This window comes from Carettochelys insculpta, chromosome 4 (genome assembly GCF_033958435.1).
Source record: "Carettochelys insculpta isolate YL-2023 chromosome 4, ASM3395843v1, whole genome shotgun sequence".
In the NCBI taxonomy this organism is placed as follows: Eukaryota; Metazoa; Chordata; order Testudines; family Carettochelyidae; genus Carettochelys; species Carettochelys insculpta.
The window spans coordinates 7,258,864-7,280,956 of record NC_134140.1 but is presented as its reverse complement, the minus strand read 5'-3'; the positions used below and the strand labels follow the sequence as shown (position 1 = coordinate 7,280,956).

General features: G+C 43.8%; 1 protein-coding gene across 3 annotated transcripts in view; it reads right to left on the bottom strand.

Annotated features, from left to right (window-relative positions):
- The window catches only part of SLC4A11 (solute carrier family 4 member 11), a 173,834-nt gene that overhangs the window by 107,068 nt on the left and 44,673 nt on the right, over positions 1 to 22,093 (bottom strand). For all 3 annotated transcript variants that reach the window (XM_074991656.1, XM_074991658.1, XM_074991657.1), the window contains exon 3: positions 11,776 to 11,928. In XM_074991656.1, coding sequence (XP_074847757.1) covers positions 11,776 to 11,928 — 153 coding nt within the window. The remainder of the gene's footprint in view (positions 1 to 11,775; positions 11,929 to 22,093) is intronic.

Genomic DNA, 22,093 nt, shown 5'->3' with positions numbered 1-22,093 from the left:
AGAAAAATATTACAATCTTAGGCATCTGATGGGCAACAGACATCAAATAAAGGCTTTGAAAATATGCTATAATGTAATGTAAGGTGAATATCATTCTACTGACAAATGAAGCTTTCTTGTTTGACAGCAACATTTCATAATCTTTGAAGATAGTTTGTGACTTAACAAAAGAACTATTCAGTGTGCAGCATTTATACTGAAATCAATAAAAACATTGAAATAACTTGGCACAGTGTTTCACAGCTCTGCAAAAATAAGATTTTTTCCATTAGTGACAAGAGCCCAGTCCAGTAAGTAAAATATATTATTGTATCCCATATATCTGCCTGTCATTCAGGTTTACTGGTAAAATTTTTCAAAGGATCTAGAGTACAGGATGAACCTCTCTAATTTGGAACCCTCTCATCCGGCAAACTCTATAATCCGGCATGATGTTAGTTAGCCAGACAACCACTTATCAAGCGTGTGGCCAAGTTTCCCATGGTCCTGTAGAGTTTGTTTACAGCCACCAGTCCTGGCTCTCAGTGTTCTGTGCCATTGTTTAGCTGTAATTTATCCCTAAATGTCTTCTAAGAACTCAGTAAGCAGTGGAAGTTTCAGCAATGTGCTAGAAAATATTCACCTCCCATCATTCGGGAAATTCTCTCATCCGGCACTCGTCAGGTCCCCGGGTGCTGGACAAGAGAGGTTCAACCTATATTTTCATTCACAGTAATTGAGGCAAATAACTCCCTTCAACTTCAGCAAGAGCAGATTGTCGCCAAATTGAGTGACAGGATGATTTGGAGACAGAATGAGAAAACACCTCCACCACCTCCTTATAAAGGATTGAGCTCCATGGCATTACCTGGACAAGACCATGTCCTGCAAACTATTTTGGGACTTTTTGCAGACTTACTTTAATGTGTACTATTATACAAATTAGATACCACAGTGGTAGGAATTAAGGTACAGAACTCCAGCAATGTTAATTACACAGCTGTAAGTCAACACACCTTAATTCTGGCTTCTGTGCCATCTCCACTACAGGAGGTCAATGCGAGCATTGGCTCCTGTCAATTTCCTTTACTCCTAATGAGCAGCAGGGATTATCAGCACTAATGAAGGCACCCTGTGGTTCGATTTAGTACACTCCTACCAGGCAAGATAAATCAAATTCCAGAAGATCGATTAGGGCAGCAATGATCTTCCTGGAAGTGAACACACAGCCTGAGGAACACCTAAAAAGGGCACTGAAAACATTATTTCAATATTAGTCTAAATTCTTCCCTCTATTAGCTAGCCACATAATATATATTACAGCAATTTTTGTTGCCTAAATTATGGAAAAGAGAAGAGCAAAACAGAGTAAATTCCTATTCTCAATCCCTTCCAAATTTTGCATATCTATAGCTCTTGGTATTAAGTAGGAAACATTACGGGAGATCTTCTGACTCTATATATTTGCACCGTAGGGTTGTTTCCACAGACCCCGCACCAATATTAAATCTGATGTACCAAGCAATAAGTAAGTTAACCAAAGACAGTTGAATGGCCAGTGGATTAAAAAAAGTCTGCCCTTTATTTCACTAATCTGTTGAGGTTGCACTTCTGCTAAAAATTTCTCCTTTCCTCTTCACACTACTAGAAGCGTCACTGTCTTTTCAGTACTTTATATACTTTCACTGTATTTTTGTGTACTAAACAACTCTTCCACAAGGCTATTAAAAGTAATAGAAATATGGAACACCTCTGTTGAAAAAGGAAGAAAAGAAAAATTCTGCATATGGAGCCATGAATGGGTAAGAGCACAATCAGGACTGTTAACCGCTAATAATCTTCTCCAAATTGGCTATTTTAAAAGACCCATCTTCAAACGGCTGAACTGCTCTATTATTTTTATATGCAAAATATTTTTGATCTACTCCCTCTTTCATTGACAAGTATGACACATATTAAGCACGTGGGCTTTACCGTCGGCTGGTTTTCTGCTTCACAGGAAACAAAGCTGACACCAGCAGCAGATGGGGCTCATCATACATACAGGCTATACCTTTATTGCAGAGCTAACCTGAGCTATCAACACTGATGAGAGCTGCCACACTGTAAAACACTGGCATTGTGGAAAACTGCAAAGCTGGCTTGGTGCATAGAATGTTTTCATTGGCAGCAAGCAAGTTGTGTTTTCTTGAGCTTTAATTCATATCTCCCTCCCCCTGCAGACAGCAGCACTACCACACTTGAGTTAAGGGGTTAGTAAATGCCTTGAAGGACCTCAAGTTGGGGCAACATGTAAGTTGCAACTCTACTTACAGTGATGACAAGCCCACACTTGCATCCCTTTGAGCGCAGTGAGTATTGTAAGGCAATATGGCATAGCAGGGTTTCCCAAAATTTATACAGTTGGGACCTGTTTTTTCCCCAGTATTTTTTTTTTTGCGGCCCAAAAATATAAATGCATATTAAAAAACCAAATGAAAAATGAATAAAATTTCACTGTTTATTATTTTTTCACAATAATAATATTACATAGCGATAATTTGTATATTTTCTAAGGATTGGTACTTTTTCCTCCCCCTCCCCACCCCAAAGGGCTGGTACTGGGCTGTGGATCACACTTAGGGAAACGCTGCCATAGACAGACAGACCGACAATCTCAAGAGTGCAGAGGTTACACCCACTTCTGTCATCAATCAATTAAAGTGTAATTAACTTTGGACTATTATGGAGATTACGCAAGTCTCCATGTGAAATTTATGGTGGTTAAAAGTATCTTTGCCAGGAATGTTTGATTTATAAGTCATCCTTATTTGAAAATGGTATTTAGTATAAAAATCAGCCTCCAGCAAAACCAGGAACACTGAGCATTTTCCCTAGGCTTTTGTATTCAATCTTCATTATTCCCAAATGCTTTTTCCTTACAATAGCCTCTATGTACTATCTAATTACATAGGTTGAGTTGTGCTTGACAGACCTGAAAATCGATAAAAATACAAAAGTAAATACAAGCTGACAGCATCCAATTGGTGGCTCCAGGAAAACAACAAAAAACAAACAAAACAAATGAGACTCTAAACAGAATGTAACTGTGGATGTTCGATTATCTGTAATCTGTCCTTTGCTGCATCATTAAGGATTTGTGTAAATCTAACATAATTCAAGTTACCCTTTGACACTCCATGTCCTTCTCCATTCAGCTCATCTACTAACTCAGCTGTAAATCAGTCCAATTCCCATCAGCAATTCTCTCAAGTAATTTTCTTGAAAGAACTCTTGCTTCCTCATCAAAAACCAGCAAAAGCATCTCTGCTTACATCTTCTGGATCGAGGCCATTTAAAATTTCTCATCGAATTTCCTTAGGAACGTATGGAAGTTTTATAAGGCCTGGAGCCTCATTTATGACGGTGTCCAAGAACGCAGCTTGGATTCTCTCCCAGAAAAAGAAGCCTATAATGCAAATCTTCCTCTTGTTAGTGACACTGTCCAGTTCTGATTGATTGCAATTCTTGACTCGGTTACTGAATGAGCATAGCTAACACACTGGAGCATGAAAGCTTATGCTCCAAAATATCTGTTAGTCTATAAAGGTGACGCAGGACTTCTTGTTGTTCTTGAAGATACAGACTAACATGGCTACCTCTCTGATACATGTGTGTTGCACGAACTTCTTAGCGGCCTTTGTCTTTGTGTGTTTTCTCGGATTACCAGCTGTTGATGCTTAGAGCTTGTCTACATTTACATTGACTAAATTGACCATGGATCTCTCTCTTGTCAACCCCAGTACCCCCAACAGACTGAGAAGTGTAAGTAAAGTTGACAGGAGATTCTCCCATTGACTCCACAAGGTGAGGACACCTTGGTAACTCAGCCTAAAGTACACTGTCTCCAACTACAGTACTCACGAAGCTGGAGTTGTGTAAATTAAGTCAACTTTGCCCATAGCACAGACCTGCCCTAAGATACCCCAGGGGTGGGTAACTATATAAACAAACTGAGCAGGCGCATAATAAAGTTAGAGCTAGAAAGAATGTACCAAACAGGGATCTAATTTGAACAGCTGGAAGCAGTTACATAAAACAATTTTGTACCAAAAAACAAGGCAGGAGGGAAATATGATTTTTTTAATTAAAAAAAATCCAAGAATGAAAAACAACACCAGTCACTTTATTTCTATTTTTCATTTTCAGCATGAAAAATATAAAAATTTAAAACCCCAAATGAGAATATAGTTTGAAATTCTACTGGAAAAAAATCTAATACCTATTGTACCTTCTTATCTACTTTTATCTGCATGTAGCAAACAGAAACCGATAATATAAGGATTCTAACCTTGCACTCAGACTGTACTCCAATTTCTGTCAGAGGATTTAAAAACTAAATCTGTACTATTATAAAAGGAGAGGTGCCCATCTGTCCCACCCCGGCCAGATCCCCACAGCTGGAGCTGTTGGTGGAGTTCCATGCCCCGGCTGGCTGCTGGCCACGGGTCTGTCAGAGTTTCTCTGCCCCCATCCGGGTCCCAGGCACTAGAGCTGCCGACAAAGCTCTGTGCCTCTGCCAGCTCCTAGCCCCATGGCTGCTGGTGTTCCCCCAGCCATGGACGGCTCCTGGACCCAGGGCTGCCAACGTCCCCCAGGCCCCAGCCAGGTCTCTGGGACTGGAGCTGCAGGTGGGGCTCCATGCCCCAACCAGCTCCTGGCCCCAAGCTGCCAGGGTTCCCCCAGCCAGGTTCCAGGAGCTGGGTCTGCCATTGAGCTCCCGGCTTGCCAACAGCACTACAAAAGGGTGGGTCCTCCTTGTAATACATACAAGCCAGTCAAACTCTAGCTGTATGTCGGAACCCATGCTTAGACAACACATTATGATTTGTATAATGCACAAACACATCCAGTGCTTTCCTCAGATTAGCTGTGACAAGTTCATCAGGAGTTAAATACTACAGTAAACTCTTTCATATCCAGCAGCCCCTGGAACAGGAAGTTGTCGGATAGTCAAATATTCTGGATAATAGAGGGTTATACCCAGCAATACACAACACTTAAGAAAAACAAGATTACATGTTGGCTGTGTTTCCACTACCACCTTCCTTCAAAGGAAGGATGGTAATTAGGGTGTTGGGAGTTCACTAATGAAGTGCTGCTGTGCATAGGCAGCACTTCATTAAGCAAATGCCCCCCTCCTGCAGCAACTTCGAAGTTTTAAACTTCGAAGTACCAGCACACGTCTAGCCGTGGCTCACCCACGCGGCACTTCATTAGTAAAACTCCCAACTCCCTAATTACCATTCTTCCTTTGAAGGAAGGTGGTAGTGTAGACACAGCCGTTAAGAAACGGACAAAAATGTATGCAAAGCACTTTACCAAAAACAGTAGTATTGTACACTGTAAACTTACTGTATTTGTTGTGCTTTTTAATATTTATGTTCACTACTGAAATACGGAAAACAACTAAAATTTGCTTATGGTTAAAATGCCAATTATTTGAGAATTCCAGACGACAGAATGCCACTTGACAATTTACTGTAAATTTTAGTTATGTTTTCCAAAAGTACAGTATAGTGAAATATAAATAAAAATAAACACAGCAAACACAGTATAAGTTTACTGCGTACTATACTACTATTGTTGTTGGCAAAGTACTCTGCATATATTGGTTTGTTTTTTTAATTGCTACTCTTGCTTTTCTTTAACATTATGCATTGCTAGGAATACCTCTCTATTACCCAGAATATTTGAATATCCAGCAGCCTCCCAGTCCCAGGGCTGCTAGAGATGAAAAGTATACTGTACTTGATCTTTAACTTAAACAATACCATATTTTAACTTTCACCTATACAGGTACTGTGCCTATATGAAACTTAACTAAAATTTCCTTTAACCTGGCTGCCATGGTCCCTCGCATGGCTCAAACTGGCTGGCTGCTGGGGCCACCATCTCTCTCTGCACAGTGCACCCCTTGAAGGTTGCTTGTGCCCACTACCATGGCCCAGGCAGCTCCTACTGGCTGGTTTCCAGCTAATGGGAGCTGCAAGGATTGTGCTGGGGGCACAGACAGTGTGCAGAGATCTCCCCCCAACAGAGGCACACCCAAACACAAACACATGCTGGCCCCCAGCAGCCGGCCACTCCGAGCAGCATGTGGGACTGAGGCAGGCAGGAAACCTGCCTGCGGGTCCTGCTGCATCGCAAGACACTGGTGGTCCAGACTATTGTAGTAGGATGCATCCAGCCCCTGGGCCATAATAAACCTTCCCCTGATTTAACCCTAAACCCAATTAGTGGGGCCAGATGGCCTGATTTCACATAGAAAGACCCAGTACTTGCTGCTTTGCCTTATATAGGTGCCTCTTGGCCCACACTCCGTCCTGGTTTTTCACATTTGCTGTCTGGATATCCTATTTCCCCCAATGCTCACAAAATGCTGCAGCCACCACTATCGTGATAATGATTTACAGTGGGTATGCCTATACTTACCTGGTGTTAGATGCACCACAATCGATCTGCCGGAGCTCACTTTTGCTGTGTGTGTTAAGATGTGGCAAAAATCACTCTCTGGGCTCAGCTGTCGACCCCTGTACTCCATACTATCACAGAGAGAGGGATATCGGCACAAGCCTGAAGAGCTCCGAACTACACTGGTGTAGCTAGAATTGCATATCAGAAATCGACTTTTTGCCCTAGTGTACCTCTAGCTTAAGGGACGTTAGCGTGAACCCAAAGAGCCCCCATACAGACGAGGAAACAAAGTTGATCGTGGTATGTCGATTTAGCTACACTAATGGCGCAGCTAGAATTGCGCATCTGGGATTGACTTTGTTCCCTAGTGTAGGCCAGGTGATATCCCAGTGTATTAGGTGCAATGTAAAGCAATGACATTCCTGCCCCAAAGAGTTCTCAATTTACAAGGCATGATAACTGAATGAGAGGAACAAATGGGCTTGGGGGGCAGAGGGTAGCAGGGTAACAAAACTAATGGATTTGCTCAGATCTTAGCCTGGTGGTCACAGCCCAGCTTCTGTCTAACCATTTGCTTGGAGGGAAACCTGGAGGGCAAGTAAGGTGGTGTCTTGATTAATCTTGACCAGGAGTCTCTCTCATATAACATGGTAGGAGGAAAGACAAACCCAAACAGTACTTGCAACTGGAGAACCACTCACTCACTCTTGCACGTACACACACACACGGTTTTAATACCATCAAAAAAAATAATCTACCAATCTAGCCAGGACCATTGGGTTGGAAAATACTCATTTTAAACCAACCACCTGATCAAATAAGGCACTTAATACATCCCTCGCAAATATATCTGGGCTTCCAACCACCTCTGAAGCACTGCAAAAGATCCAGAATTAGCACAGTCCTCTTGTATAAATACTGGCATTAGGCACAAAAAGTGTGTGGGGTGGGGCGGGGGGAGGTTAAGTTTGTAACCAGTGCTTTGAAAATACCCTGATCAGGAAACTCCCAGGGAGGTCACCCCTCTCAACAACTCGACAACACAATTGGTGCGTCCACTTTCCATTATAGTGTAGGAAACCCTAAGAGCCCAACATCCCACATTGACATCAGGCTTCTAAAATAGGAGTTATCAGATGTAATCCCTGGGTCAGCATTGTGCAGTAGACATAAAAAGGCCTTTGCTATTCATAGGAGGAAATGCGACTATTGTGTGTAGAATGATACCCCATCAGGCCCAGACCACTTGTCTCTGGACACTACTCTCTCTGGAATTCCTCGGCGCCAACACAGTGTTCCTCATCCCCTTTAAAAAAAAAAAAAAAAAGTTAGCCTAACAAGGGCCTGACAGCATGCTGGAAAGCCATGTTTTGCTAGTCGAGCAGCAGCTGAGTGTGTGCACGAGCGTCTCTGGAGTGTATTACAGGAAACTGTTGGCTCTCGGTATCTAGGAATGGTCTATTGTCTGGAGGGGTGGAACAATCTCTATAATTTCTCGTGAAGTGCAAATTGTGTTCCACTATTATTTCTAACCAAGCCACGCCCTTCCTTCAGACTGATTCTTCACCAATCGCAAATAAATCAGGAGTTTTTTACTCTGCAGTTTTCAAGCTCAAATATTCAGGCCACTGTGGCAGTTAGTAGCACTGATAAATATTTGCTATTATGTAACATATGGTTTGCAAAGAGATTATAAAATGATAGCAACTAGCACCATAAGGCTTATGTGCCAGTTCTCTCTCCCTCCCCCCGGGCATTTTTTCATACTTTGACCCACTATTTTGGCCTTGTTGAGTGCAGGAAACAATGCAAAAATCTAATTCCCAAGTCAGGTACTCTGTTGGGACCAGAGCTGCAAGTTGGTGGAAGGACGTGCAAAGGGAAAGGAGGGGCAGCTGCCCTAGCCCCACCCCTTCTGCTCCAGGCCCCGCCCCATCAGGGAGTAGAGCTGACTCAGATGCACTTTTCTCAGAGCCCCATAACACCTCTTGCCAGCCCTGGCTGGGACATGCAACCCTTAGATACAGAGCAGAAAAGTGCTTATCCTGCGGAGGAGAGAGCTCTTACCCCATGGGGATCAGAGAGGGAAAGAGGGTAGTAGAAAAGTGGCTAGGATTGGGGCAGAATTGCTACATGCCTACATAGAAACGAGGTCCTAAGGGCATTCCTTGGTTTAATTTCTTGGTTTGTTGTGCAGGTCTAACCGGAGATGCAGGTATATTTGCCAATTTCTGTGCTGTTGTCACATGAAAATGAGTCCTAAAAAAAAAAACCCTTTAGAAGATCTTCCCAACCCTGTCGAGCTGCCATTGCAAACCCCAAAAGGACTTTCCCTATTACCATCGATTCCTTATTCCAACCTCTCTGCACCTTCCCATCCCCCAAAGAAGATTCACCACCATAGTACCCGCTCAGACAACAGCTTTCCTCAGATTGCTCTGTTAGACAGCATGAAGACCAGCTCCTTCAGAATCTCCCCAAAAACCTTATGATATATACAGGAAGATTGAAGTGGTCTCCCACAGGTTTTTGTATGTTACCATTCCTGATGTCTGATTTATGTCCACTTATTCTTTTATGTAGAGACTGCCCTGATTATTCACACTTGTTTCTCCGGTCACCCTAAGGCACCTACATTTAAAAACACTCAGGAGATCTCACCGAAGTCATTGGTGCTCCTAGGCATGTCAGTCTCTATGTAAAAGAATAAATGGATATAAATCAGACATCAGGAATGGTAACATGTAAAAACCTGTAGGAGAATGCATCAATCTCCCTGGACACTCAGATTTAAAAGTAGCCATCCTGTAACAAAAAAAAAAAATTTTCAAAAATAAAATGGAAAGACAAACTTCTGAGCTGCAATTCATCTGCAAATTTGACTCCATCAACCAAGGATTAAACAGAGACTGGGAGTGGTTGGCCCATTACAAAAGCAGCTTCTCTGCTCTTGACATTCACACTTCCACATTAGCATCTGACAATGGGCCACATCCCCCAACTTGAACTGACTTGATTTCTCTCTCTTGATGTTCACAACTCCACATTAACTGCCGCTAATGGGTCATTTCCACCCTGGCTGAATAGACCTCATCAGCTCTGGCCCTCTCCTTTCCTAAGACTCCCTCTTTAAATGCTTCTCTGGACTCCCCCGTGCATCTGACAAAGTGGGTCTTTGCCCACAAAAGCTTATGCTCCGAAATATCTGTTAGTCTATATGGTGCCACAGGACTTCTTGTTGTTTCTGGTAAGGAAGTCTCATTCTCTTGTCAAAGTGGTATAAAAAAATGTTATGTAGTCATTGGATCATGGATTTGAACTTGGTCTCCCACATTCTATGTGAGTGCCCTAAATCACTTGGCAGAAGCCATTCTGAGGCTCTTTTTATGGCCCTGTGGCTATTTACTGTCATTCACAGTGGTCACATACAGCCATTCCTCAGTGGCAACTGTTGGGAAGGGATGGGGGTGGAAGGGAGGACAGCATGCTGGTCACGGGACTACCCCCACACAGGACTCCTCCCCATGCCGCCCCTAGCCAGGGGAGGCACCCTCACACCACACCAGGCCCTGCCCTAACTGCATCATCAGTGTTATGCCTCCCATGGAGATGGAATTATTATGTCAGTGTAGTAGGGCACTTACATCGGTGGGAACAGGGCTACCCCATACACACTGGCACAATTAGGACAATGAAAGGCAGCTTATGTCAACCTAACTGTAGCACAGGCATGTTGATGCGAAAGGAAAGTTATATCATGGGGAAACTTCATGGATTTTATTCAACTTGCACTGAAAAATGAGACTGAGCTTTTCCGACATCCAGCCCACAGCTATGGAACCCACTTCTGGAAGTGCTCATTATGACACTCCACCTCAGTACCTTCAGAGATCAACAGAAAACCCACTTCAACCTCATTTCTCAGCCCCTTCACTCACTCAAAGTAAAAACACAAAAACACAAACAGTGTACACTGAGCTACACACGTTCAAAAATGCGTTATTTAAATTTGTCTCCCAAGCCCATTTTTCAGACCTACATAAAATGTTTAGAAGTATATTAAGGTGACTAGAAGGCCTGGTTTTACAGTGATCTGACGAAGTGGGTCCGTCCCACAGAAGCTCATCACTGAATAAATCATTATGTTAGCCTTTAAAGTGCTACATTTCTGCTGCTTTGTTTTGTTGAAGTACAGACTAACATGGCTATCTCTAGAACAACAAGAAGTCCTGTGGCACCTTACAGACTAAACAGATATTTTGGAGCATAAACATCCAGCACATCAAGGGGGGAAAAAGAAGAACAGGGCATCAAGCAGGAAGAAAGAAGGAACACCTTAAGGAGGACTCACTCAACCCCAAGACTGTAAGACTCTGAGGAGCAGCAACCAGCATCCAGAGACTGATTTTGTCTGTCCCAACAGTGGACGTCTGCCTGCCTGCCTTCTCTTGACCGGTGAGCAAAATACTGTGTGCTTAGCATGTATTCTGCTTTCTTGGCAATTGTAAGTAAATAGGGAATAAGAATATTACTGTGTAAGGCTTTTTCAGTGGCACAGATCCTGCATACCCACAGGAAATTACACCCTGAGCCCTGGGAACTGGGTAAGGGTGGGAGTTGAAATTAACAGGGTCACTCCTTGAGCCTTATGGATTGGGTAAAGGTGTATGTGTCCCTGAGCGTGGAAGGGACGAGAAACAAGTTGCTTTGGAGAGCAAAAGATGCATTTGGAGAGGAAGATGATGTCTGTCAGTATCTGTGCAAGTTTTTTCATGAGGCTGATGGATTTCCTTTGCTTCTGTTGGAGGAGGACTTTACCCATGAAAGCTTATGCTCCATAATATTTGTTAAGTCTATAAAGGTGCCACAGGACTTCTTGTTGTTCTCGAAGATACAGACTAACACAGCTACCTCTGCTGATATTTGGGGCTTTTTCTTACATAGGTGCCTACCACCTGTCAAAAACGTCCTGATTTTTCACACTTATTCTCTGGTCACCCTAAGGAACCTACATTTAAAAAAAAAAAAAAAAAAAACCACCTTGGTTTTCAAACATGCTGAACACTCAGCTCTCGCTAAAGTTAATGGTACTCCTAGGCATGTACTCGGGGTCAGCTTTTCAGAAGCACAAATGGTATTTAGATGCTTGTCATAGAAACTCAATGGTAGTTAAATGCCTATTTGATGTTTGTGACTTTGTAAATCTCCTTTGGATGCAATGGCTTTTGTTAGCAAATACCTGCCAGAGGAAGTCTGCATCGACAAAATAAGTGGGGGTCAAGGCAAACAATTTGACCTCCTCTCCAATCCCTTACTGAAATGTGGAAACAATGCACTTACCAGTTACATTCTGTTGTACTTCCAAATTGACATTCACAAAGAATCTGATGCTGTCCCCAGAAACAATTGAGGAATTTACAGTGTCAAAGAGCTCTTCTCCTCCTCCATCTTCTTTGTTCTCACAGCCATCATCAGTATCACACTTAAGATATCCTGCAAATAAAATTAACACGTTTCTTAATTATACTCTTTGTCCTTCACAAGCAATCGAATCAAGCCCCAAAAGAAAAACCATCCCTAATTACACCAAGCACTTTTTCCCACAAGCAAAACAAAAAGGAGTATTTTGTAATTTTTCTTTAAGGGCAATGTTATCTCCTCAAGCCTGTAAGAGGGTTTTCTACTTCAAATTTGATACAGCTGCAGATACCCTGGTCTTCTATACATTCAGGAAGCACAAAATACCGAAGTAGAGTTCTCCTATGGTCTTGGAGAAGACTCCTGCCCTGCATGTTAGCATAATAAACCTCGAAGTCCTGCACCAGGTGTGGCACAGATTCATAGAAGCCAAGTAAACTTGTGTTTAAAAACATTACTTAAAACAAAAAAAACAAAACTTAAAGATTAAATACAACACATTCAGCAAACAGTAACATTTATTTACATAAATGATATGGCAGTATCAAAACCACAGTTTTTATTGCTAGGACTTTTTTTTTTTTTTTTTAAAGCATTATGCACATGACTACAGTGCTGGAGAAAGGGGAAGCAACAACAGCCTTCGAGAATGAAGCTTCCCATTGATGTGCAGAAAAGACACCTCAGCAGCCACAGCAGCGCACACTTCCCTACACAGGAAACCCTCAAGAAGAACGATTTCGATTTGCACTTAACTTACATTGCAAATCAAAACCATCTCCGCACAGCCCCGGTTCCCCCACCTGGGAGAGCCCAGCGGTCACACAGCTGCTTGCATCAGTCTCTCCCAGCCCCCTGTTAGGAGAAACTGTGGTGCAAGCAGCTGTGTGCCCTCCAGTTGGAAGAGGCTGGAGGCTGCATGGCTGCCTTCCCCACTTCACCCAGCTGCCCGCTCCTCCAGCCAGGGGAATTCCTGGGATCTCCCCAACCCCACCCCCATTTACACTAAATTCGATTTATGTGGAAGTTGCCCAGGACAGGACGCAACTTCCACGTAAATTGAGGGATTACTTGTAAGCCTAAATGATATTTTTCTTCAGAGGCTGGGCCTGGGTAGGAGGGGACAGTTCAAAGCCAACCTGCATTCTGTATTTGATCTCCACTCTAAGACTGCCAAGAGTGATGCTAATGAAGACAATGTGCCTAGGGGTAGGGGGCTGTGATGCTGAAACTTGTCCAGCTGAAGCTGGCTTAAGAACACTCATCTCATTCCTGCCACTCCAAAGCCATTAAGAGAATAAATAAAATAAATAAATAAAGACAAATTAGGCTCCATATTTGCAAAGCACAAATGCATACATCCCTATTCAGCAATGCACTTCAGTGCTCTGTTGAATTTGGGCCGCAGTTGCTATAATTCTGGGCTGCCAAATAGAATTTGAAGCATTTAATTTTGCAGGAGAGGCAACAGTATGAGAAAAAGACCAGTCATAATTGCTGTATCCCAACTAAAAAGAGTCAGGGCCTGACTGAAGAGATGGGATGATACACCAAAAAAAGCAGGCCAATTTCTTAGAGACAACGTTTCTTTTTGCAGCATTATAAATTATAGCTTAATCTAGTTTCATTCACCTCATCATTTTATTACAATGGAACTAAAAACCTGGTGCAGTGTAATTCTTCAAATCAAATGCGAAGCATTAAACAAATTATATATTACCAGAAAGTTAATCCGGGCAATTCCCATTCCTTTTGAGACAAATTATATATAGTATGCTGTGATGGGGTGCCAACCCCCTGCTGGTCTTAAAGGGGTTAATCCAATCCTCAAGAGGCTGGACAAGAGGCAGCCAATCAGAGAGGGTCTGTGAAAAGCACCAGACAGGGTCACGCTAGTCGATTTAAGGGCTGCAGAACGGAGCAGCTTCAGTCATTTCTGAAGCTTGAGGAGGGAGGACGGCTGGCTGCCTTGCTAGCTGAAGGTAGCAAGCACCCCAAGCAGCCAAATGCTGCAGGCAGAGACCAGGGAAGCTAAACACAGCTCCGGCTGGGCTGCAGGCAACTGCAGACTGAGTCCCTCAAGGCAAGGGCAAAGAGTGCTGGGGGTTGTGGGGAAGTGCCCAGGAAATGGTTCTGATATGTTAGAGGGAATGTAGCATTTGCCTGCCATCCCTGGGTCAGGATCTGGAGGCCTGGGTTCTCCAATCCCCTTTCACTTTGCCATTGGGGAAGTGGCCAGACAATTGCTTCAGAAGCCACTGAGGGAAATAGCTGGACAGCAGACTAATGCTGTCCTCCACGGTCCTGCGAATGACATGTGTCTTTGGAGTAGAAGTGACAGCGGCAAGACATCACCAGGAGAAGCTGCACTGGCTAGCAGAGCTGATTCCCAGGAGAGCCACCAGGGGGAGCTACCACAGTGAGTTACCCCCATCACACACACACACACACACAGGCAAAATGTACGGACATATTTACGGGTCTTACCCACGAAAGCTCATTGTTACGTAACACATAACATTGTTCGACTGTAAGGTGCTACAGGGCTGGTTGGATTTTTTTTGCGTGCGTGCGTGCGTACACGTACATGTACAGACTAACATGGCTACCTTCCGAGAATATTAGCGTGGCTGAGGGATACACAACAAGCTAAAGCAACTAGTTTCAGAACGTGTAACAAAAGCCAAATGAACAAAAACCAGCAACACTGACAGAACTTTTTGAATCCTTGTGAAATCTAGATGTAAAAAGACTACCAAGAAGAAAAGTTTAAGCTCAGATACGTTTTTCAGGGCATCAGGCTAACAATTTGCCATCACAAAACAAAGAACTACTAATTTCAAGACCACAAACAGGAACTCTAAACTATGACACTTGAACTTGGGTACTTCCTGTTGCAAGTTCTCTTTGGAGGCTTCTTGCACAATATACTAAGAAATTGCCTATTGTGCAGGTTTTGCTTTAGGATCAGAAGCCTATGGCAGCTTCCATTCTCTAGAAAGTAGAGCTCCCTAGTCTATTTAGGCATTTATGTACCGCCTACCACGAGTTTCAGTGTGCTCTGCAGAACAAGAGCACCTAATTCCAGAATAAAAAAATAAAAAGTTGCGTCTCCAATGCTCTTCTGCAGTAGGAGATTAAGTTAAGTGATTTACTTCCCCCTCACACACACTTTATATGCATGGTATGATGTACACGCTTCCCCATTTCTACAAATTTTGAGTTATTCTACCCACAGACTTCCAGAAGGCTCCGAGAAGAATGTATTATTTCCAGGACTAAATCATGTCTTGTGTGTAGTTGCCAAAACAGCAGCCTTTAAGCAACCCTGTTCCCCAGCTGCACCCTCAAAGTTCCCCGTGATTTACCTGCAGCTGCTTACAGGAGAGGGAAAATGAACAGGTCCCACCAGATACTTCCCCTGTGGCAGTGGGGAGAGCAAACAACTGAGAGCTGCAAGGAGGGGCACACTTAAAAGGTGTGAGACAACGGTTGCCAATGCTTGGCATATTCTTGGAGATTTTATCACATGACAATCTTCAATTAAAAAGAATAATTTAATTCCTAGAGACTCCAGGGCAATCCTTGAGTGCTGGCAACCTGAGGTGTGGACTTGGGCTGAGGGGGCACAGAGAAACCTTTAAATTGTGTCCTCTCCTCCCAATCAGCAGACACAAGTCATCTCTGTGGGAAAAAAAAAAAAATGGTAGAATATAAAGTTGCCAGAAATTGTGGGCTTAAGTTCATCACACTCGTCCAAAAGACTTCAGATTCTTATGCCATGGCTGCATAGTAAGGATACGTCTAAACTACGTGCAAGATTGATCCGGAGTTCAGTTTTACACACCTAGTAGTTGATTTCGAGCATTTCTATATGAAGTTGGCAGCCAACCCCTATACTGCGCAGTATTGCAAGGCATAAAGGAGGTTGACAAAGGCGGCCAGGTAAATCGATTGCAGATGTCTATTCTAGCTATGCAGTTGCCATAGCAAGAACTGTGTATCTACAATCTACTTACCTGCCTAGTGTAAACCAGGCCGAAGTAAGTAAATGTTTCTCTGTATCCATCACAGCACTGCACTATGGTGTCTCCATCAGCGGATTTTATTTAGGCGGTGGAAAGCACAGTTGATCTGGATGATCTTCACAAAAGTTTCTGATGCGAGTCCACCCACTGCAAGAAAAATTCAGGTAACCTGTTGAACTGAAATCAATCCAATTCAGATTAAGCTGTCTGTATCCATGGAGGCATGGGAACACTTGGTTGGGGAGATGACTGGAAGTCCACAAAGGGCTGGGGGTGTGACTGGGAGTCTGTACTAGTGAAAAGGTTGGTACAGATAATTAGGTGTGGTTGACTCATTTCAGTCCCTGGTGGAAGTGGACAAGGCTGCTCACAATTCTCTGTTCTTTTTGTCTCTAACACTCTGCAAGTTACTTCCTGGTTCTTTATTGTCACCCCTCTTATGTAAGGTGTGCAGCTCTTTGGAGAGCCTGCTAAGGACCTATACTAAGGTTAAAATGGCTTAAGTCCACGGTTAACACACAGCCTTGCATCTGACTCGCCCCACCCTATGGCATGTGGTTGTGTGCCTTTCAATGTGTGAGTGCAACTGAGGCATGGAGGGTCACAAGTGAGCTGATGTTCAGTTCCAGGCAAGACAGAGCCAATTGCAGCGGGCTAGGGAAGCAATCAGATAGCAAGAGAGGATAGAGCAGTAGAGGTCAATGCTGAAACCAAACAGGACAAGATACTGAGGAGGAGGAGGAGGACTGTGGACATGGTACAAGTTCTAATCATGTTACCAGGAAGATTTGGAAGTGAAGAAAAGAAGCAAAAAGGAGGATGGCAGCTGGAGAGGCATTAAGTCAGAAGATTTTTAATGAGTGGGGGAAAATTGTGACATGGTTTCATTACAAGTGAGGTCCAGGAAGGTCAACAGTTACAAGGGCCAGATGAAGGGCAGACATTTAGTCTTGGTGGGGACCTGACCCTGGAGAAGGATGGGAGGCTATTTAGACCTGGAGAGAGTGAATAACCCAAGCCAGATCTTGTTGATCAATTCTTTGAAACAGAGCCAGCAAAACTGAGGGCAGGGAGAGAAGAGTGGGTAGGAGAGTTTTAAGGAGTGGAAGCAAGTGGGCATTTAGGGTGTGGAGCCCATGGAAAAACAGAAAAGTGGCACGAATATGGTTTTGGCAAAGCAATATATTCAGCCTCAGGACTTCTACCACTACAATCTCCATGCTGGTTAGGAAATATCCAATTTCTTAGCTCCTCCCTCTTCAGAGTAAGAAAATTAGACAGTAAACAAAAGCTGGTACCTCTGGAAACTGTTTGGATTATGAAAGTCTCATGGACAGTACCAACACAGGCAGCATTTGAACATTTCTACTTTTTTCACTAAGTAGAAGCCTGGGGCTTAAGAAAGCCACAATCATTTGGGATCCCATAATGAATTTATTGAAACAGACATAACACTTTCCATTTCCTTTTGAAATTCTTCGAATCCATTCACGTTTTGCCCATGATCTCAGCTAAACATTGTTTACTTTCCTGTTAGCTGTCTGGCAGGCACATACATCCTATGCTTGCCCAACTCTACAGTTCAGCAATTGATTAGGAATAATGTACTGAAATATCTGGCAACGTTTCATCCCCTAAGGGAGACCTGGGGCGTTTCTACTCGGCTTGCAAAAAAATGTACGACACTGCAGGAGGCAGCAGAATTTGTGCAATTATCCTGGAGTTTTATTTAACTGTGATTTGAGGCAGGGATTTTCGGTGGTGATGCAGATTTCAGCTGCCTTATATGCAATTTATATTTTCCCAATGGAAAATAGCCTACCAAGCTTCAAAACAGAGAAGGTATTTTGTGTCTTTCACAAACCACTAAATAATAAATAAAAAAACAATTTAAACCAAGAATGCCAGAAGATTTTGTAACAAAAACATAAATCTAATTTAACCTTGACTTGAGGAAAGATTCAGATTGTGCGATATCTAGTCAAACCCAAAATTTCAGTAAGTCACATCATGGCCGAACTGATTTGCCTCATTTTTACTGAGCAGCTCCCATCAAAGACAGCACTGGTACCAGCAAAATAACCGTGTCAGAGCTTAGAAGAGGGAAAGTGCCATGTAGAGCTGAAGTACTTTTAAACTGCTTGACTGGCACATTAACTCCTTAGGGAAGAAACCGAGCCTCTGTCGCAGAGCGTGGGAGGCTCCAGGCCCTACTCATCCACAGCCCATTGTCACTCTCACTCAGCAGGCAGAACAGATTTACTAGTTGACAGGGACACAGTGTAGCACACAGGTGTCAGTACAGCAACCAAAATAGGTCATTCCAATCCATTTTGGGGAGAGTAAGCCCCAAGGGGGACCTCCAGGCCAGGGCCTTGCCCCTCTTTGTCTGGCTCCCCCTGCCCAGGCTAACGGCCTTCCAACTCCCAGTTCCAATTCAAACCATCCAAGCCCCACTTACACTCTTTGTCCTGTTTCCCAGGGAACAAAGAGGTCACCTGTTGGCTCACACTACCACTATGCACTGAAGCTGCCTAGTGAAACTTAGGAAAATTTCAGGGAACTACAGGACATCAGGAAATGCATGCAACCCAGCTAGGGGAATAAAATCCCATTCTCAAATCACTCTCCTGTCAAATGCCTTCTCTCTTCCAAGATTTCCACCTTGAAGGGACAAGAGAGGAGAGTACTTTACTGGCTCATCCCTCTCCACTGTTTACGTGCACAAGGGGGGAGAACCTGATGTCCTCTGCTTGCTTCTCAACCGAATTCATGATCTAGGACAAGGGTCAGCAACCTTTCCAAAGTGGAGTGCCAAAATTTGACCTGACTGCTATGGACAGTCCAAGGGCCGGTGACACTTTCTAAAGTCACCGATAGTCCTACTTACATCAGCTTCATTAATAAAGAAAGACCCAGAGCTTTACCATTTAGTTGGTGGTTGGTAGCATTAGCTGGTCTTTTGTTAACCCACAGGTGGCATGGCTTTGAGGAAGCTCCTGACTGCCTGGGGAAAGAGGGGTGGGGCTGAGGTCCCACCTCAGCTACCAATGCAAACCAGCTCATATTTCATTCTTGGCACATGTGCCGGAGGTTGCTGACCCCGGATATAGGAGGTCTTTTTGCATCCTCAGTCCACATCTGTATAGACACGCAAAAGCTATGTTAAAGAACACTGCAGTGTTAATCAAATTAAACACTCCAACGTTAGGAAATGCCTGTATAATCTTAGTTTGGCCCCCTGGTAGGTAAGCATTATGATGTGGTCTTTAATTACACGATCACATGCTATCTGTCCCCCCACAGGACCCCTGCCTCATTCAGAGAACAGGATGGGTGGTGCTCCCTGTAGGAGCGCTTATTCACTATTTTGTTTTCTCCGCATTGTTCACCCTTTGGCCTCAGGACCTATTTTCTGCAAACGATCAAACCCTGCTCTGAGGACAGAATTCTTCATTTCCTCATGGGCTTTTCTGCAGTGCTTGTCAGTACAGTAGCTAAGTGCTCAGCAGACAAATTAATTTGTCCTCACAAAACCCCTGGGAAGTGTGTGTGTGGTAGGGATGGAGGAATGGGGGGGGGGCAACATGTGGGTTACATGCGCATTGGCCCCATTTACCACATGGGGATCTCACATACTGAGGGAGAGAGAGAAAAAGCACCCATTCATTTGGGGCACCTAGGATTTGATTTTTCCACAGTCCTTAGCATTATACAGCATGTTGCATATTTAGAGTACAGCTCCCATTAACTTCGCTTGTGAGTGAGAGAGTGCTCAGCATTTCTGCATGCAAGACTTTGGGTTTCAAGTCAGGAACTCAAACAAAAAACACACAGTGATGATATGGGAAAAGTCTGGGGTCCTTTGGGGAGGAAAAAGAGTATGCAATCAGGTAGTTACAAGATCACATAATTAAGAACTGTACCATAACACACACACACACACACACACACAAGGGGGCTGAATTACTGTTTCATATGCACAACTGTAATTCTAAGAGAGAAAATGCTGGGATCTGCTTTGTAGCTCTCAGCAACTGGGACTACAAATGTACAACCGAATCCGTAGCACAGGCAGTTTAAGGGCTGGTTAATGTGAATTAGCTTTTGTTCCCTTGGCTATGCAGGAGCAATGCTAAACCGTAGTAACTGGAGCGGCAAATGGCACTGAGAGCAGGGGAGACACAGGGAGGGGCGCAAGGGGCCACATGACCCCCCAGATGGGCAGGGCCAGCCAGCAGGTGTCTCTGTCCCCAGTGGGGAAGGCGCAGCACGGCGTCCCCAGCTCATGCCGAGCCACAATGGGGTGAGGCAGGACCACCCCCACATTCCCTTTCAGGGGACAAAGCAGCACAGCCTGAGCTGGGACCACCTCGCTACACTTTCCCTGCTGCTGTCAGCGAGGGCAAGGCCACCGACTCCCAGGGAGACTAGCAGGGCCGACGGGTTGGCCGCACGTGTCTGCGCCATCCTCACCCCTGCATTCACTGGCAGGGAAGGAGGGCAGCAAGACAGCTCCAGCTCGTGCTGATCTGCTTCCTGCTGAGGAACGTGGGGTCCGTCCCACTGCTCCCTTGGAGCAGCATGAGCTGGAGACAGCCACCTTGCAGCGCCTTCCCCTCTGTTGCCAGTGAGTCTACGTGGAGCTGGGAGCAGAGGGGGATTGTTGTGGACACCTGTTGCCGGTCACATGCCCCCCTGGGCCACCTCGGCTGGGAGGGAAGGAACAAGGGTTGGGTAGCCATTGGACCAATCGCCTTTGACTAAAGGGAGAGCAGCCCTAGCATTCCAAATCATCATCATCCATTATTTCTCCTCAGAGCCAAATTTAGAGAAGTCTCACTGCGTACACATGTGCTGAGCAAAGGGTTTGTGATCCCCTCTTAAAACCTGACATCTTGTTTACATGTGCAACTTTCTCCCTAGTAATTACATTTGTGAGAATGGGGAAAAAAATAAGTGTGTGTGGGGCGGGGGGGGGGGGGGGGGGGGAGGATAAACATTTTTAAAATAATTATGCTGTCAACATCTACACAGGAGCTGTCACATTATGACTGGTTTTGTTTCCAGGTGGCATTCACAAGCTCAGGATACTATGTGTACTTGGGCCAATTATTGAAAAATCCCTTTCAAGTTACATTTTACCCTCAAAAACAAACAAGAAGTCCTGTGGCACCTTGTAGACTAACATATCGGAGCATAAGCTTTCGTGGGCAAAGGCCCACGTTGTCACTTTTGTGGTCTTTGCCCACAAACATTTATGCTCCAATATGTGTTAGTCTAGAGCAGTGGCTCTTAAGCTGGGGTGCATACACCCCTGGAGGTGGATGATGCCCTTTTTGGAGGTGTGAGACATGCCAGATTTTTTCAGAAGGTAAATCATCGAAAACACAAATTAAGCAGAGGCACGTAAGTACAACTGCTTTGTTTCATCAAACCGATGTATTTAACAACATTATACATTTAATGATTACTGTAATATACAAACAAATTATTTTCAGGTTTTTAAGCTAAGTGTAATGAAATTATCTCGTTACAAAATACAGCGTACCACCACATTGCAGGGTATTTCTCGATTCATACAAAGATGATGTGGCAGCCCAGCGACTTTGCTTGAATGCAGTTAGCTGCTATTAGCGCGTCAGTTACAGTTTACTTCCACAGCAAAACTCTGCTACATCACTGGGTACTACTTGCGTATTTTTGTATGCTTCCTGTACTAGTATGTGTAGTGAAGTAATAAGACTATTTTAAATATATTTAATATGCATTTAAAAGTGTACAGCCCCCCCCCCCCATCTCTATTTTTGATAAGGGGTGCAAGAACATATTTTGAGAACTAAAAGGGTGCAGGCTGCAGTAAAGGTTAAGAACCACTGAATCCCACAGGACTTTTCATTTTTTCCGGATACTAACTAAACACAGCTACCCCTCTGATACATTTTACCCTCAAGCATTCCAAGCAATCTACATTTTTAAAAATAGCTTTGATAACAAAAAGAACAATGGCACAGTGTTTAGAAGCCCTTTTGTTCAACTATTAAACAAGCGTGACAATCTCCGTCCTGATAATTTAATTGCGAGTCCTATGATACATGGAGTTTTTCCTTAAGATGCCCATTCCTGGATTCATGCAATTTATAAGAATTTCAGTGTTTTTAAAGAAAGGTTCAAGTCCTTGCAGTTAGAAGGAAAAGCTTGAAGAAATGGAA